The sequence below is a fragment of the Mustela putorius genome, unplaced genomic scaffold (assembly GCF_011764305.1).
Source record: "Mustela putorius furo isolate JIRA1106 unplaced genomic scaffold, ASM1176430v1.1 tig00003863_pilon_pilon_pilon, whole genome shotgun sequence".
Taxonomy (NCBI): domain Eukaryota; kingdom Metazoa; phylum Chordata; class Mammalia; order Carnivora; family Mustelidae; genus Mustela; species Mustela putorius.
In genome coordinates, this window is record NW_025422015.1 from 5,424,183 (window position 1) to 5,442,857 (window position 18,675).

The following is an 18,675-nucleotide window of genomic DNA, read 5'->3' on the forward strand; positions in this document are numbered from 1 at the left end:
ACTACAGTTTTTTTGTTTGCTTGCTTGTTTTAGATTTATTTATTTATTTATTTGACAGAGAGAGAGAGAGAGAGACACGGAACACAAGCAGGGGGAGTGGGAGAGGGAGAAGCAGGCTTCCTGCTGAGCAGGGAGCCTGATTTCGGGCTCAGTCCCAGGACTCTGGGATCATGGCCTGAGCCGAAGGCAGACGCTTAACAACTGAGCCACCCAGGCGCCCCCCTTGCACTACAGTTTTAAACCTTCTTTGGGGTGTAGAAAGGCATAAGGGAATTTTTTGGAATGATGGAAAAGTTCTAAATCTTGATTATTGTAGAGATTATATGACTATATACATTTATCAAAGCTCACTGAGCTATACTTATAAAATGGGTGAATGTTTCTGTAAATAAGTCGTATCTCAATAAATCTGACTTTAAAAAAAAGTGCGCTTTGAAATCTTAATCCTATGTATAAAAAAACCAATTTATTCTGAATTCATTGATTCTTTCAAAACACTTAGACACATACCTGTATGGTGCGTAGAACTTAAATATTCATTCTGTAGGCCATTTTCACTTTTAGTCCTATCAACAACTTTCTGGCATGTAGATTCTCCTTTATTCGATTCTTCATTTTCACTTGCAGTATGATTTATTTTTTTCAGACTACATTTCACACTGCCTACATTTCTCCGAGAATGAGGGTCACCTTCTTCTTGTTCAGCACTTGAATCAATTCCAGCTACACAATGTTTTCTGTTTAGCATCTTCTTAATTACAGGCTTGACAGAAGAGTTTTGTGAACAACTGTCCATTTCACTGGCTGAAGGAGAAGAAATACAACTGTCCTCTACAGTTGAACATTTTTGCATGACTGTATTTTCATGGTAATGAGGATTAGGTTCATACTTTGGTTTTTCCAAACCAGGGAAACAAACAACAGCCAAAAACCAGTGTGCACTGTAAAAAACAAACAAAACTACTAAATATATTATTAGGAGAGTTTATTATATTTGGCAATAAGTATCAATTGACATATTTTTTCTAAAGTCAACAAACATAAAGAATGCCCGATTTTTTCAATTCTCAAATGAATCCACTTGTTTATATGATCATTAATAGAATATAACATCTATTCAAAAAAATAAATTTTTTTAGAATTATGTAGCCTGCACTCAATTTTGCAAATAATCCCTTGAACTTTTATTGCTTTTTTTTTTTTTAAAGATTTTATTTATTTATTTGACAAACAGAGATCACAAGTAGGCAGAGAGGCAGGCAGAGAAAAAGGAGGAAGCAGGCTCCCCACTGAGCAGAGAGCCCGATGCAGGACTCGATCCCAGGACCCTGAGATCATGACCTGAGCCGAAGGCAGAGGCTTTAACCCACTGAGCCACCCAGGCACCCCCTTTTATTGCTTTTTGAATGAAAAAATTCATTCTTACTTTTAGGCGACTTAAGAAAATATAAATTAGATTACTGTAATTCACCATTCCCATTTCCCTTGACCTATTCATGTCAAAGGATAGGAACTAGCTCAAGATTAAACTATTTTCAGAAGCCTAAACAGGCTGTCTAATTTTGAACATTTCCAAATATTGCACACATAAAACTTAAAAACTTTTACCCCACATCTGTTTTTATTAAGAATAAGGTTAGGCATCACTTGATGTTGAAAATATTAAATAGCTCTTTATCTTATGCTTATTGAGATGTACATAATTAAAATGAAATAAGGTACCTATTTTTTAAGCATTATTATAAAATCTCAGAATTACTAGAGTCCCAGCTATCAGGTGTGTGCTCCTGATTTAGCTGAATTCAGGTATCATGGTTTCTAACAATAGGTTAGAAGCCATGAGTAAAAAGCTATACAGCTAACATTGGCTAATATTCATTTAAAATTTTTTTTAAGATTTTATGTATTTACGACAGAGATAATGAGAGAGGGGGCACAAGCACAGGGGAGCTGGAGAGGGAGAAGCAGGCTTCCCACTGAGCAGGGAGCCCAATATGGGGCTTGATCCCAGGACACTGGGATCGTGACTTGAGCCAAAGGCAGACACTTAACAACCGAGCCACCCAGGTGCCGCAATATTCACTAATCTAATGAGGCATTTTATTAGGGGCTTACTATTTCCTAGACAGTGCTATATGCTAAGATACAATGAACAGGCTATAGATGTCAGAGAATTTATTGGCTGAGTACACTGTTTATCATATAATAGGGTATTCAACAGATGTTTGAGGAGTGAAAAACTGTATTATCCTTACATGAACAAGTTATTCTATATTTTCACTTTTATAAAATGTTAAATTCCTCCAAAGTAATATGAAGAAACACTAATTATCTCTTCATCAGATAGCATGAATACAAGGGTGACAGAGGCTGGCTTCATCCTCAGCACATTAAAGGCCAGATGGAGGAATGCTTCACTCCTGTTCTTTATAAACCCTCACTGTTCTATGGACTTAGGTCAGACTAGGTTAGTAGAAAAGAGCCACATACCATCTTTCTCACTTTATTCCAAGTTTGGCTAACTGTAAGTCACAGCTCAATGTCAGAAAAGTTAATGTGAAAACATATGTTTTAAAAATTGATTAATTTGGTACAATATAGTTCTCAAGCTGAAGGTACAACACAAGTTCTACCACAGTTTTTAATATTTCTTAGCTATGACAAATATGTATAAGGCATAAATTTTCTGTTATATACCTAAAAACTAAGAAAAATTCTTTCTTTACCTAGCTGAAAGGAGAAACCTGAATCAGCTACATCTGAGGTTATTTTCAACCACTAAGTGACAGCGTTTTGCTTTTATGAAAAAAAGATTTTAAATTTATTTGACAGAGACAGTGAGATAGGATACACAAGCATGGGGAGCTGGAGAGGGAGAAGTAGGTTTCCGGCTCAGCAGGATTCAATCCTAGGACCACGGGATCATGCCCTGAGCCAAAGGCAGACCTTAATGACTGAGCCATCCAGGCGCCCCATGTGATCCCTTTTAAGAGCAGCTACACATTGACCTTAAAACCACCAGTGGGAGAAGAGGCTAAAATCGGATCTAAATGCTGACATTTTTGCCTTACCAATTTTTAACAAACAGCTTATAAACTTTAAAGTCTAAGAAACTATCACTACCAAGAAAATCAAAAGTAAAACAGCAGAAACACAGCAGCCTATCTAAAATGATTAATAAACAGAACTATTTGTGGCTTTAGCTCTTCAAAAAGAAAACAAGGCAAAATGAGCCCTCAGAATTTGGAGGCTTTTTTTCCCATCTACCAAGGGCATTGGTCTTTTGCAGAATCCTTTACTGACTCTGTATCTTTGTTCATTCTCTTTCTTTCACCAAGATAACCAGAAGCATTTATCATAGCCTCAAGATGCACTAAGAGAAATGTGCCTCTATTGCTACAGTATGTACCTTAAATTTTTATACTTCATTTCTGAAAAAGAGCTCTCTTTGTTTATCTTCCCTTTCACCTAAGCAGGCAGCTCATATGTTACTCTTTATGACAAATTACTGTCAAGACACCTTATTTTTGAGAAATGAAATTAAGAAATCAAGAAATTAAGAATTAGTTTTAAACTTGGTTTTAAATTGTGACACTATGTTTGACTTAAATATACAGCTCTGAAGAAGTTGGGCTTTATAGCTATAACCAGTGTTTTGACCTAGCCTACCTATCTTTGGCTAGGCTCATTAGAGAACACAGGTCTTATGATTAACATATAATTTTTTTTAAAAAAATTATTTATTTGACAGAGATCACAAGTAGTTAGAGAGGCAGGCAGAGAGAGAGGGAGAGGGAAGCAGGCTCCCTGCTGAGCTGAGAGCCTGATGCAGTACTCGATCCCAGGACCCTGAGATCATGACCCGAGCCGAAGGCAGCGGCTTAACCCACTGAGCCACCCAGGCGCCCCAATTAACATATGATTTTTAAATAAACAGAATTTGATTATACTATTGAGTGACTCTGTTTTTCACAGTAAGAAGGGGAAAAAAAAGAGCAAATTCAGAAGCTAGCCTGGCACAGATAGGCTTATTAGACATAAACAATCTTATAGAATACCAACCCCAGACAAACTTACTCTGCAACTGTGATAAACTGAGACAAAGAAAGGACATTTCTCAGTTTTTCTAAGAAGAAACAAACAAGGTCACAATGCAACAAAAAAAGACAAATATTCCCTTCTTTTTGCTAAATGGGTAAATGCTACTTCTTTACCCAAACAATTGCTTCCTTACATCTTCCCCCACTGACCAAACCAAAGGTCAGATGCTTTCAAAGACACTTTTACTGAGAGGATTCATGGTTGCCCATGGTGTGTTTTCTCCCTTGATGCAAGTAATAAACCCAAGGTGTATTCCTTGGAGATTTTGGCCAGAAGGCATAGGAGAACAGAAAAATGAAATATAAAATCTCTCAAGTCTAAATTATATACTCCTACTATCCTACACATCATTGTCTCTCTAATCACTGTGGGAAAACAAAATATTTAAGCACTCCCATTTACCTAGAAAATAGCTTAAAGTAGTCAGCATGGTTTTAAATTTGAGTACATGACATACATTTGACCATCTTTTTCTCTTTTGGTTAAGAGCCAAGGTGTTTTCAAAGATTCAAAATCCATGTGACCTAGTCATCATTCTGCCTAAAGAAATCTGTTCTCTAGGATGTTTGATAGACCACTTTTTAAAAATGACGTTATTCTACATTGGTGAGTAAAACAAAATTAGAAAGATTTCTTGCTAGTATTTATAAAATTCAACATCTTACATGATTCACTAAGAAACTGCAGTAATTTCATAAAAATTGCAGCATAAATACAGCTACATACACAAATTTCAGAAAGAAGTTTAAAAATGAATTCTTCAACTCATAAACACATTTTCAAAAAATAGCCTTCACAGTTACATAAATAAAGTTATTACTCACGCTTCATTAAGGGGTACAAAAATAAAATCCTTCTCAAAAATATCTACATGCCGCGTCCATGTTTTTACTCTCCCATGTCGCTTTTGCTGTATTCTATAAGACAAGAGATAAACTATCACTTCCTGAAATGTTTCTAGTGCTTCAGCTTATATGCAGCCATTTATAAATTATGCAGACTAAGATGTTAACAAATAAAACAGTGTATAAAATGATTTAACAAGTCAGGGAAAGAAAAAAGAACATCTCAGATGGAGCTAGGAATGTGTGAAACTGCCCATCACTGAATCTGCAAGAAGGAATTTTTAACTCCTGCTACTACTTACTAGGTGAACCAGTGCTACTATTTTTCTTACTACATATTAACAACTATATTGAGAAATGTATTAGACCATGGCCTATAATGACTGAGGAAAAGAGAGCATGAAAAATGAGTATTACAGAAGATGAAATAAAATAGACTATGAACCAATAGTCAAACCAATCACTATCATCAATTCTAAGATGTAAAATTAGTAATCATTGAAACAGTAGAAAATATTATTTATAATATCCACAATAGCCATCAATTCAAGACAACTGATAGCCCTTACGGCATTATGTATACATCTTTTAACCAAGTATCGGTGCAAATTAGGGCTGGATGCAATCACTATAAGGACAGGAATTATAAACAAACTAACTGAAGGCTAATACACGGAACAGTATTTTCTTAACTTGTTGGAGCAGTATTATCCAAAGAAGTTATCAAAAGTACAGATTCATAGGTTCCTCTCTTAAGTAATAGGAATGGAACATCTAGGGTAAAACAGAGCAATCTGTACTTAGTAAGTATCCAAGTAATTTTTTTTTTTTAATTATCAGGCATATCTGGGGATTACTGATTTAGATACTGGACCAAAAACCTTTATGAATTCCAGGTATTCTTGAAGTTTTAGAATATTATGAATTTTATTAATTTTGCTAATTGGCAAAAGAATTAACAAATGTTGCCTTAATACAAGTGCTTTTTTCATTAACTTAAACTTGAGTGAGTTACTACAACTGTTAAATATTTTCAGAGCTTGACTTACGATAGATTAGTTGTTTCGTGAAGATTTCTTCTTTCTCTCTGATTAAGGCGTTTATAGAAAAAAGAACTGAATATATGAATTCGGTCAGCTTCTTCTTTCTTCAGTTTTTCAAGCACCAAATATCTATTTTATAAAAAAATCCAAATATAATGAATTTAGCTGTTTACTTTATACTAAAAACAGTCAGTAATCAAATATCTGATTAGTCAACATCAAACCTTTCTTAAAACTGAGATTTTATTAGCAAAATTTACTGCATATTCTAGGTAATGGTAACTACTGGATTATTTTCGACAAATGAAATGCTTGAAAGTAAAACTATGATTTGCAAGATCTGATCTTGAAGACTCAAATAAATAAAATAAAAAATGAAAGATAAATAACAACCACCAAAGAAATAGAGAATAGTAAGAGAATATTATGAAAAATTATGTCAACAAATTGGACAACCTAGAAGAAATGGGTAACTCCTAGAAATATATAACCCTCTAAAACTGAAGCAAGAAAGAAAAGAAAATTAAAACAGACTGATTACCAAGAACAAAACTATAATCAAAAAGTTCCCAACAAACATCTAGGACTAGATGGTTTCACTGATGTAGTCTTCTAAAACTTTAAGGAAAAGTTAGTAACTGTTCTACTCAAACTATTCCAAAAAATAAAAGAGAAAGTAAAGCTTTCAAATTTATTCCACAAGGCCACCATTACCCTGTTACCAAAACAAGATAAAAACACTACCAAAAAAAAAAAAAAGAGAGAAAGAGAGAAAGAACTATAGGCCAATATCTTTTATGGAACATAGATGTAAAAGTCCTCAACAAAATGTTTGCAAACCAAACCCAATGACAGGTTTAAAAAAAATCATTCACAATGATCAATCTGAATTTATTCCTGGGATGCAAGGGTAGTTTAATATTCACAAATCTATCAACATGATACATCACATTAACAAGGGAAAGGATAAAAACCAGATGATCATGTCAATAGGCGCAAAAAAAGCACAGGATAAAGTATATTATCCATTCATGATAAAAACTCTTAACAAAGAAAGTTTAGAGGGAATATACCTCAACATAATAAAGGCCATATGTGAAAAATCCTGTTAACATCCTATTCAATGATGAAAACAGAACTTTTCCTCTAAGATCAGGAACAGAATAAAGAAGTTCACTCCCAAAACTTTTATTTAATATAGTACTAGAAGTCCTACCCACAGCAATCAGATAAGAAAACAATTAAAAAGCAGCCACATTAGTAAGGAAGAAATAAAACTTCCACTATTTGAAGATGACAGGATACTATATACAGAAAACTCTAAAGACTCCACCATAAAGAGGCACCTCATCGGTTCAGTTGGTTGAGTGTCCAACTCTTGATTTTGGCTCAGGTCAAGACTGAGCCCACATCGGGCTCTGCACTGGGCATGATGCCTACCTAAGATTCTCTCCCTCCCTCTGCACCCTTCTCCCTCCATCCCTAAAAAAGAAAAAAAAAAAAAAAGACTCTACCAAAAATCTAGTAGAACTGATAAATGAATTCAGTACAATCACAGGAATGAATTTAATTTATAGAAAACTGTTGCTCATACACTAATAATTATGTAGGAGAAAGAAAAATTAGGGGCAGCTGGATGGCTCAGTGGGTTAAGTCTTTGCCTTCAGCTCAGGTCATGATCGCAGGGTCCTGGGTTCGAGCCCCACATCAGGCTCTCTGCTCGCAGGGAGTCTGCTTCCCCCTCTGTCTGTCTCTGCCTGCCTCTCTGCCTATCTGTGATCTCTGTCAAATAAATAAATAAAATCTTTTAAAAAAAAAAAAGAAAAAGAAAAATTAATAAATTACCTAGGAATATCTTTAACCAAAGGAATGAAAGACGCATATTCTGAAAGCTGTTAACACTGATGAAAGAAACTGAAGATGATGCAAACAAATGGAAAGATATTCCACGCTCATCGAATGGGAGAACCAATAGTGTTAGAATGTCTATACAACCCAAAGCAATCTACAGGTTTAATACAATCCTTATCAAAATACATAATTAGAATAATACTAAAATTTGTATGGAACTACAAAAGACCCAGAATAGCAATCTTGAGAAAGAAGAACAAAGCTGGAGTAATATGATCTCAAATTCAAGAAATACTACAAAGTGGTAGTAATCAAAACAGTATAGCACTGGCACAAAAATGAACACATACATCAGTGGAACAGAATAGAGGGTTCAGAAATAAACCCACACATATATGGTCAATTAATCTACAATAAAGGAAGCAAGAATATACGATGGGGAAAAGAGTCTTTTCAGCAAATGATGTTAGGACAACTGGATGGACTACTTTCTTATACCACACACAAAAAAATAAAACAATTAAAGATCTAAACAAATTAAACAGATTTAATCAAAACAGATTAAAGATCTAAATATGAGATCTGAAACCATAAAAATTCTAATAGAAAACATAAGCAGTAATTTCTCTGACGTCAGTGAGAAACATTTTTCTAGATATGACTCTACAGGCAAGAAAAACAAAAGCAAAATTAAACTACTGGGACTACACCAAAATAAAAAGGTTTTACACAGTGAAGAAAACCATCAACAAAATAAAAAAGCAACATACTAAATGGGAGAAGATACTGTATCTGCAAATGATATATCCAATAAGCAGTTAATACCCAAAATATATATAAGGAACTAATACAACTCAATATGAAAAAGAAAGAGAACAAAAACCCCAACCAAATCAATTAATGGGCAGAAGACATGAAGCGACATTTTCCCGAGGACATACAGATGGTCAACAAACACATGAAAAGATGCTCAACATCATTAATCATTGGGAAAATGTATATCAAAACCACAAAAAGGTATCACTTAATACCTGTCAGAATGATAAAATAAAAAAACACAAGAAACAACAAGTACTGGTAAAAATGTGGAGGAAAAAGGAACCTTCATGCACTGTTGGTGAGAATGCAAGTTGATGCAGACACTGTGGAAAAACAGTAGGAGGTCCTCAAAACTTAAAAACAGAACACTCTATGATCCAGTAATTTCACTACTGGGTATTTATCCAAAGAAAATGAAAACAACAATTGAAAAGACATATGCACCCCTATGTTCATCCTAGCATTATCTACAATAGCAAAGACAGGGAAGCAATCCAAATGTTTAGTCATATGTGAATGGATAAAAATGTGGTGTATAGACAGACAGACAGACACACACACACACACACACACACGGATTGCTCCTCAGCCATCAAAAAGAATGAGCTCTTGGAGCTCCTGGGTGGCTCAGTGAGTTAAAGCCTCTGCCTTTGGCTCAGGTCATGATCCCAGGGTGCTGGCATTGAGCCCCACTTCGGGCTCTCTGCTCAGCAGGGAGCCTGCTTCCTCCTCTCTCTCTGCCTGCCTCTCTGCCTACTTGTGGTCTCTTGTCTGCCAAATAAATAAATAAAATCTTAAAAAAAAAAATGAGATCTTGCCATCTGCAACAACATGGATGGACCTAGAGGGTACCTGCTAAGTAAAGAAAGTCAGAGAAAGACAAATATCATATGATTTCATTCACGTGTGGCATTTAAGAAACAAGACAAACCTTGAGAAAAAGAGACAACCCCCCTCCTCTACTATTAAATATTAAGAACTGGTGGTTGCCAGAGAAGTAGGTAGGCAGATAGATGAGCTAGATAATACGGATTAAGAGTACCTTTATCTTGATGAGCACTGAATAATGTATAGAGCCACTGAACCATTATACCATTATACACCTTGAACTAATACAATACTGTATTTAAGAAAGTCACAGTGAAAAAGTTTGTTTCCTACTTGAAGAGTTAGAAAATAACACACAGTTCTAGTAACAGTTGAATTAGTTATTTTAATATAGTTAAGTTTATGAAGAAAGTTTCTTTTTAAATTAACTTCTAAGCATGTCATGAGACACATAATAAAAATATATTTATAATATAAACAGATTTTTTTAAAAGATTTATTTTATTTTAGAGCAAGAGAAAGCACTGAAGTGCAAGTGGAGGTAGGGGGAAGAAAGAGAGAGAGGGAATTCCTGAACAGATTCTGTGCTGAGTGAGGCGTCTGATGTGGGGCTCACTCTCAGGACCCTGAGATCATGACCAGAGCAGAAATCAAGAGCTGATGTTCAACCAACTGAGCCATCCAGGTACCTTATAAGCAGATTTTTTAAAAAACCACGGATTTTGTTAGGTTTCCTTTTTCATTTGGAATACTGATTTGCAGAAGAGCAGAACTTTTAGATAATGTAACTTTAATGTAGTTTTATTTGAAGTGCTACTATAATATCAAGGGGCCTCCCGAAAATGTAAAGACTTTCAAGAGTATACACAAATACTATAAAATTTCTATCATAGTGTAAAAAATAAAGATATAAGTATGAAATATAATAGGCTACAATGTAAACAAAATACAGGCATTCAACTTATTTTTCAGATCCAATTATATGCTTTCAGAACCAAAAACTATTTTTTTTCCAAAAACTATTTTAAATATAAAAAATTAAGTAAGTTAAAAGTAAAAGGATAAAAAATACATACCATGCAAACAAAAACCAACAGAAAACTATAGTAACTATATTCATTGTGAACAAAGGAGGCTTAAGAACAAGACATTATCAAGGATATAGAGGAACATTACAAATGACAAAGGGCTGATTCTCCAAGAAGCATAAACTTGTATGCACCTAAGAATATCCAAAATATATAAGGCAAAATGAATTTGAAAGGAAAAGAAGACAAACCCATTATCATACTTCAAGATCCAAGTGTGAGTGTGTGTGCGCTATATATATATATATATATATATATATTTGGTTTTTGTTTGTTTTATAAATTTTCATATATGAATTCATATATAAATTTTCATATATATTTGTTATACTTTTTCTATATAACCTTCTCAAGTATACATAACTATCAATAACTGATAGAACAAGCAGGCATGAAATCAGTAAGGACAAAGATGAGCCAAACAGCCAAATAACTTGACTAAACTGACATTCACAGAATACTTCATCCAACAACAGCAGTACTGTTCTGCACACTCAAGACTTTATGTTTGGTTTCTTAAGGAAGTTACATTAGAATTAAGAAATAATATTTTTAAAAAATTATGATAAAAATGCATAACATCAAATTTACAATCTTAGCCATTTTAAAAAAAGATTTTATTTTTAAATCTCTACACCCAAAGTGGGGCTCGAACCACAACCCCGAGGCCAAGACTCATGCTTCACTGACTGTACCAGCCAGGCACTCCCAATCTTAAACATTTAAAAAAAAATTTTTTTAGATAATCTCTACACCCAATGTGGGGCTCAAACCCATAACCCCAAGATCAAGAGTCGCATGCTCCACCAGCTAAGCCAGCTAGGGGCCTGCCACTCTTAACCATTTTTATGTGTAGAGTTCAAAAGTGTTAAGTATATTCACATGGTTGTGAAACAGATTTCCAGAACTCTATCTTGCAAAACAGAAACTCCATACTCATTAAACAATTCCTTTTTCTCCCATCCCTCAGCTTTTGATGACCACCATTTATTTTCTTTTTCTATGAATATGATAATTTCAGACACCTAATATAAGTGGGATCATATAGTACTTGTTTTTGTGACTGGCTTATTTCACTTTACATAATGTCTTCCAGATTCATTCATACTGAGGCATGTGACAGATTTCCTTTCTTATTAAAACTGATTAATATTCCACTGTATTTATATACCACATTTTGTTTATCCATTCATCCATCAATGGGCATATGAGTGGCTTCCACCTCTTGGCTACTATGAACATGGGTGTGTGGTGTGTGATTATCTCTTTGAGACCATACTTTCAATTCTATTGGATATATACCTAGAAGTAGGACTGCTGGATCAGAGGGTAGTTCTATTTCTAATTTTTGAAAAGCCACTATACTTTTTTCCTTAATAGCTAAACCATTTTACATTCCCATCAATAGTGCACAAAGAATCCATTTTACCCACTTTCTCAGAACACTTATTTTCTTTCCTTCTTTTTTCTTTTTTAGCAACACTTATTTTCTTTTCTTACTTCTTTTGGATAGTAGCTATCCAAATGGGGATATCTATGTAGATACATATCTATATCGATCTATCTAGATCTAGATCTATCTAGACAGACAGATCTAGATCTAGATAGATCGATATAGATAATGTATCTACATAGATATATAGATATATATACCTATATATATATATAGATAGATAGATATACCGATATATCTATAGATATATCGATATATCTATATATAGATATATACACCGATATATCTATATATAGATATATATCTATATATATATCTCCAAACTCTTTGTGGGTTTGACTTTTATTTCCCTGATGAATAATACCGAAAATTCTTTCATACACTTGTTGGCCATAGGTAGGAGATAACATTTTTCGTCTTAGCTATGAAGAACTTTGAACTCATTTTTTTTTAACTCTTTCTTGTATGTGTTAGGTTTCAGAAGAGTCTAGCATCTGCAAAGTTAAACATTTAAAATCTATGGAAATCTATGGCAGTTTCTCCTTAAAAAAAAAAAAAAAGATTTTATGTATTTGATGCAGGGAGAGAGACAGCAAGAGAGGGAATATGAGCAGGGGAAGTTAGAGAGGGAGAAGCAGGCTGAGCAGGGAGTCCGACGCAGGGCTGGATCCCAGAACCCTGGAATCATGACCTGAGCTGAAGGCAGATGCTTAATGACTGAGCCACTCAGGCGCCCCTATGGCAGTTTCTCTTGCTAGCAAATCAGTGATACATTTTATAATGTACTGAAACATATTCCATTACTATCAAATCTTCAAAAGGAAAAATAATACCTTTGAAAATGGTATATAATTGGGGCACCTGGGTGGCTCAGTGGGTTAAAGCCTCTGCCTTTGGCTCAGTTCATGATCCCAGGGTCCTGGGATGGAGCCCTGCATCGGGCTCTCTGCTCCTCGGAGAGCCTGCTTCCTCTCTCTCTCTCTCTCTCTCTCTCTCTGCCTGCCTCTCTGCTTACTTGTGATCTGTCTGTCAAATGAATAAATAAAATCTTTTTTAAAAATGGGATATAATTAACATAAACAGAATATAATATTACCCCCAAAGTGAAGTTGGTTGATGATGTTGACCTTGCCGATTTTGTTTGGTTATTCTATCAGTTGTTGAGAGGGGAACTGAAGTCTCTAGCTGTAATTGTGGATTTGTCTGTTTCTCTTTTTAGATTGGTTCATTTTTGTAGCTCTACCTATTTTGTAGCTATGTTGTATGGTATATACCCATTTAGGATTGCTAAGTCTTCTTGGTGGCTCTCTAGCCCCAGTAATTGTTGTTTTTAAGTTTATTTTTCTGATAACAATATAGTTAACTCTTGCTTTAATATCTGCTTCATATCTTTTATCAGACTTTTATTTTCAACTTATATATATTATTATCGTTGAAATTACTTTTTTTTTTCTTAAAGATTTTATTTATTTATTTGATAGAGAGAGAGAGGGAACACAAACAGGGAGAGGAGGAGTGGGAGACGTAGGCTCCCCGCCGAGCAGGATGCCCAATGCAGGAATCAATCCCATGACCTGAGCCAAAGGCAGACACTTAACGACTGAGCCACCCAGGCACAGCTGATCTTGGTCTTCTAACTGACATAAATAGTGCATTTATTCTTTTTATTTTAATTTTTTTATTAAATAGTGCATTTAAATTGAATGTAATTAGGGATACCTGGGTGGATCAGTCAGTTGAGCATCTTACTTTTGATTTTGGCTCGGGGCATTATCTCCAGGTCATGACATGGAGGAGCTCCACCTTGGGCTCTGTGCTCAGCAGGGAGTCCGCTTGAGATTCTCTCTATCCCTCTCCCTCTCTCCCTGTCCCTCCCCACCTCAAATACATAAATAAATAAGATGCAGTTAGTAATATGTTCTATCTTCTAGATCATTGATTCTCTGTCCTCTCCATTTTTCTGTTGTGCTTATAGAAGCTTTTATTTGTTATTATAGTTTTAGTTCTAAAATTTCCACTTTTTCTTCTTTATATCAATTTTAAGTAAGTTTCATGTATGTTCACAATTTTTCTCTGAATTTTAATAATGGATGCTTAAAAATCTGTCATAATTCTAACTCTAATAATTCTAATATCTGTACTGTCTTGGTGTTGACTATTTATATTATGTTTTCTCATTCCATTTGAGATCTACTTGTTGGTGAGAGAAGTAATTTTAGATTGAAAGATGGACATTTTGAGTAAGTTACAGGACTCTAGATCTTATTTAATTTTCATGTTTTAAGAGGCTTCTCTGGTACCACCACCTTCTATGGTATAGTGGGCTCCACCTCATTACTGCCAGTGGGGATGGAAGTTCAGGTTCTCTACTAGGCCACTATTATGAGAGACAGAGGGGCTCTGTGTTACAAGTAAGGATGGAAGTCTCCCCACTAGACCTTCACTGACACCATCTCTGCTAGACAGAGAGAAATGAGTATCTCATTATCCCCCAGGGACTAGGGTAGAAGTCCAGGTCAACATTTGACTGGTATTAGTTCAGGGTCCCTGGAACCTTAAAGTTATTCTGAGCCTTTATCTGCCCTAACCTCTGCTGTACAGAACCCACTTAATGTATCCTCCTTTAAAGCTTTCAACTCCCTTCAATTTCATGGCATAGCCAACTATGGATTTCTCTTCTTACCTCTCAAATCCTTCAGAATTTAATCATGAGAATCTCTTTCTTCCCTAACTCTCGAGATTCTGTCCTTTATAGCTCTTTTTCTCATTCTGTATTTCTACCTAAGCAATTTTACCCATTCTATTAATTAAACTACCACTTGCAAAATAAAGCCTCCTAATTCTATATGTCTCCAGGCCAGAACTCAAATGAACTCCAGAACCATATACTCAGTTGTTTACTGGCACTGTCCCTTTTGTTGTATCACAACCATCTAAAAGCAAACTCATCCCTTCCTCCAACGAACCTGTTCTGTTTTTGTTCATTGCTTCACACTCAGTGACAAAATCATTTCGCAGGTCTCACCAGTCAGAAAGCTAGGAGTTACCTGCCAACTCTACCTCTTAAAAAAAAACATTTATTTCCTTTCCACTCTAATTAAAATGCCTTAATGAGACTTTTTTTTTTTTAAAGTAGGCTCCATGCTCAGCATGGAGTCCAAGGTGGGGCTTGAACTTACAGCTCTGAGATCAAGACTTGTGCTGAAATCAAGAGTTGGAACCAGCTGAGCCAACCAGTGTCCCTTAATCAGGCTTCTTGTATCACCTTAATTAAATTTCCTTAAATCATCCCTCATCTAGACATCAACAATAATTCTTGTCAGAATGATCTTAAGGAGGGGCGCCTGGGTGGCTCAGTGGGTTAAGCCACTGCCTTTGGCTCAGGTCATAATCTCAGGGTCCTGGGATCGAGTCCCGCATCGTGCTCTCTGCTGAGTGGAGAGCCTGCTTTCCTCTCTCTCTCTCTCTCTCTCTCTCTGCCTGTCTCTCTGTCTACTTGTGCTCTCTCTCTGTCAAATAAATAAATAAAATCTTTAAAAAAAAAAATGATCTTAAGGAAAGCTCAATTATGATACCACATCTCTGATCAAAACCTTTTACTCTTTGTAACAATGTACTCTTTTCCCCAAATGGCTGGCTGCAACCATTAGTAGGTTATGAAGTCAATTCAGCAGCTTTCAACAACCAGTTCAAAAAAAAAAAAAAAAAAGTTTTATGAAATACATTTGAATAAACTAGAAAATGCTGGCAAGTGCTGGATACACTGATAGTTCTGTTTTGTTTCATATACACACTCATTTTATATCACAAACCAGTAAACACATACAAATTTATACATGTATAAACACACTGCACATACATGTATATGCATGTGTATACTGGGTCATGATGTAAGCTCTTCCAGGAAAGAAACTTGGTCCCTTCTATTTTCCAACCCCCAAAGAGAATGAAGCACTGTTTTGCTGCTGCATCTATATCACGTTAATACTTCTGTCAATGTTTAATCCCGTATTTGTGTTCCCTATAAGACCATAAATTTCTATCACAGTATGTGGTACATAGCTGGCACTAAATATCAAGTAAAATCATACTTTTGTGCTTGCTCAATAGTTTATTACCTACAGTACTAACAATTTTTTAAAGGCCTAAAATAGTATAACAAAAACAATACAATAAGCTAGCATTTACGAACATGCTGCATGGGCCTAGTGTTTTCTTAATGCTTGACCTGTATTATTTAATTCTCATACCCTTTTAGATGTTACTACTCTTCTCACTTTTTTTATGAGAAAACACAGGTAGAGACATTAAATAATTTCCCAAACATCACACAATAAGTTGCAGTGATAGAATTCAAAACCCAAACAGTTTTGATTCTAGAAAACAAAGATAAACACTACAGAATGTTAAAAGATATGCTTAAAGAAGGTAGAAAATTAACTTACTTCAAATAAAAGTCTATAATAACATCATTTAAAAATTCTCCTTCACTTAGACAGTGCAGGTCCTCATTAGTAACAGAGATACCTCCCTTAGCTGGAGGTGGTGGATATACTATCAACCTGTACAAAATAAACAAAGTTAAAACAAAACAAAACAAAACACAAAAAACACAAGCAAATGAGCAAGTGTGTGTGTGTACGTAATTGAAATGTAATAAAAAAGAAAACATATTTAAGAGCATCACAAACGTAAATCAATACTCTCACTTTTCTACAGGGCCCATGAAGATGGTATGATTCTCTCCAGTTTCTTCATCATCATCAAAAAACTGGAATTCTTGCTTGTTTTTAAGTTGTATTTTAGATTCAAGGGACACCTGGTAAAGGAAATTATCAGTTTACAAAATCAACTGGGAAATTTTTCAATAAAAAAGCAAGCACAAGGCAAGAATACAGTTAAAAAAAAATTTTTAAATGTGAATTTTAAAAGTATATATGATTTTTAACAATTAAAAATTAGAAACAGGCAAAACCAGGGCCTATATTCTTTGTGTGTGTAGTTTCTAGAACAGTGATATTCTTCCAATTATTGTAACAATGGTGTACTGCTATCTTGTCTATGATCTCTATCATCCTGATGAAATTATATTTGTAAATCCAAAGAACAGATATAGTGGTTTCTGATTCTGGGAGTGGAGCCCTTCCTAAGTTCAATGATTAGGCAATCCATGGGGTATGAGAGCAGAGGCTCGGGGAATATAGTCCAATGAGCTTCAGTTCCCCAGAATGAAGAAGTCCTTAAGAAAGAACCTTGCATTGAAATTTTATTCTATCACAGCTGTGTTATGGCTTCAGTTGCTCTTTTCTTCCTTATCAATAACCTCTTGAGGCAAGTTCTGCAAAAGAAGAGGAATGGTTCCCCTTTCTTCTGTTCTTTTCGTTAACCCACTAACTGTGTGAATAGCTCTTCTCTGGTGAGACCTTGCTCAGCTTGATAGCCCTATTTCCAATTTTTAGGCAGGATGAAAAATTTTAAGTACTTCTAAATAAATTAAGTCAGTAAAATTCAGTTGCTGGGTTAGGGGACAAATTTGTTTTATTTAATGTTGTACTCTCTGTTGTAAGAGTACACAGCTTTTGGCTTCAGAGTTACACACTATATGATTAGTTATTCTAGAAATGGATACATATGTTGACAGTCACAATCAAATGGCTTGTATTCTTTGTCAACCATGTATGCACATGTTACGTATAAATGTACATCAAGGACCAAAATTCCTTTATCTGTATTGAAGTCAACGGCATCACTGGGAACCACTACCAAATTTAAGAGTAACAATCAATTTGAATATAGCAGTATATATTCAGAGTGGGGGCGGGGGGTGGAGAAAAAAGGATGAGAGAGAAAGAAAAGATTAAAAGGTAAGAATACAGTATGGAAAGGAACTAACACTGCTTCTGAAACTTATACCAAGTACTCTATGTGTCACAAGTCACCTACCCGCCATTAATATTTTGACACACAGTTTACAAATCACATATAAAAGCAAATGATTCTGAAATGGAATTAAAAAGATCTAACTCCAAAATGAGCAGTATGATAATGAAACATATTTCACTTTAAAGCTACCCATTATTTAAAAAACTTAAAAACATAATTACATTTTTAATTTTGTTTTCTTTTTGCACACAACTTCCTTTGATGCTCTCTTCATAGGTTCTTGTACAGGCAACAAGTCTGCTATTGGCTTCTTCAAAGGGAATTTTCGCAAAAAAATTGGACACATTATTCTTTATGCCAATGTCAGTAATGATACTTTCAAATACCATATTTGCCTGAGGATCAAGGCCATTTTGAAAAATTAAGATTATGTACTGTTCTTCCAAATCTGAAAAGAAATCAATATAACTTTAAGTATAAAAGAAAAAGAAAGGGCAAATAAATATTAGAAAAAGAGTAACAACTACTTGTTTCCAAGGGTATCACCAGAAATCTGGTGTAAATGTTCAAATTACTGTTTGATATACAGTGGCTATGTAACAAATACTCGAATAAAGACCAGCGACAGTGTCACCTAACAATGTCACCTAAAAGTTATTAACCAAAAGGAACCAGAATATATTACCCTAGCAGCAAATTTAAGAACAAATCTATTCATGGATGTAACTAATACATTTCATCTAATAAGATCCATATATAGTTTT

At 34.8% G+C, this 18,675-nt stretch overlaps 1 protein-coding gene across 6 annotated transcripts in view; it reads right to left on the bottom strand.

Moving 5' to 3' along the window:
- The window catches only part of SENP6 (SUMO specific peptidase 6), a 122,978-nt gene that overhangs the window by 13,665 nt on the left and 90,638 nt on the right, over nucleotides 1–18,675 (bottom strand). For all 6 annotated transcript variants that reach the window (XM_013056275.2, XM_013056273.2, XM_013056272.2 and 3 more), the window contains 6 exons: nucleotides 18,133–18,359; nucleotides 16,738–16,847; nucleotides 16,474–16,590; nucleotides 5,996–6,118; nucleotides 4,926–5,018; nucleotides 511–941 (listed from right to left, as the gene is read on the bottom strand). In XM_013056275.2, coding sequence (XP_012911729.1) covers nucleotides 511–941; nucleotides 4,926–5,018; nucleotides 5,996–6,118; nucleotides 16,474–16,590; nucleotides 16,738–16,847; nucleotides 18,133–18,359 — 1,101 coding nt within the window. The remainder of the gene's footprint in view (nucleotides 1–510; nucleotides 942–4,925; nucleotides 5,019–5,995; nucleotides 6,119–16,473; nucleotides 16,591–16,737; nucleotides 16,848–18,132; nucleotides 18,360–18,675) is intronic.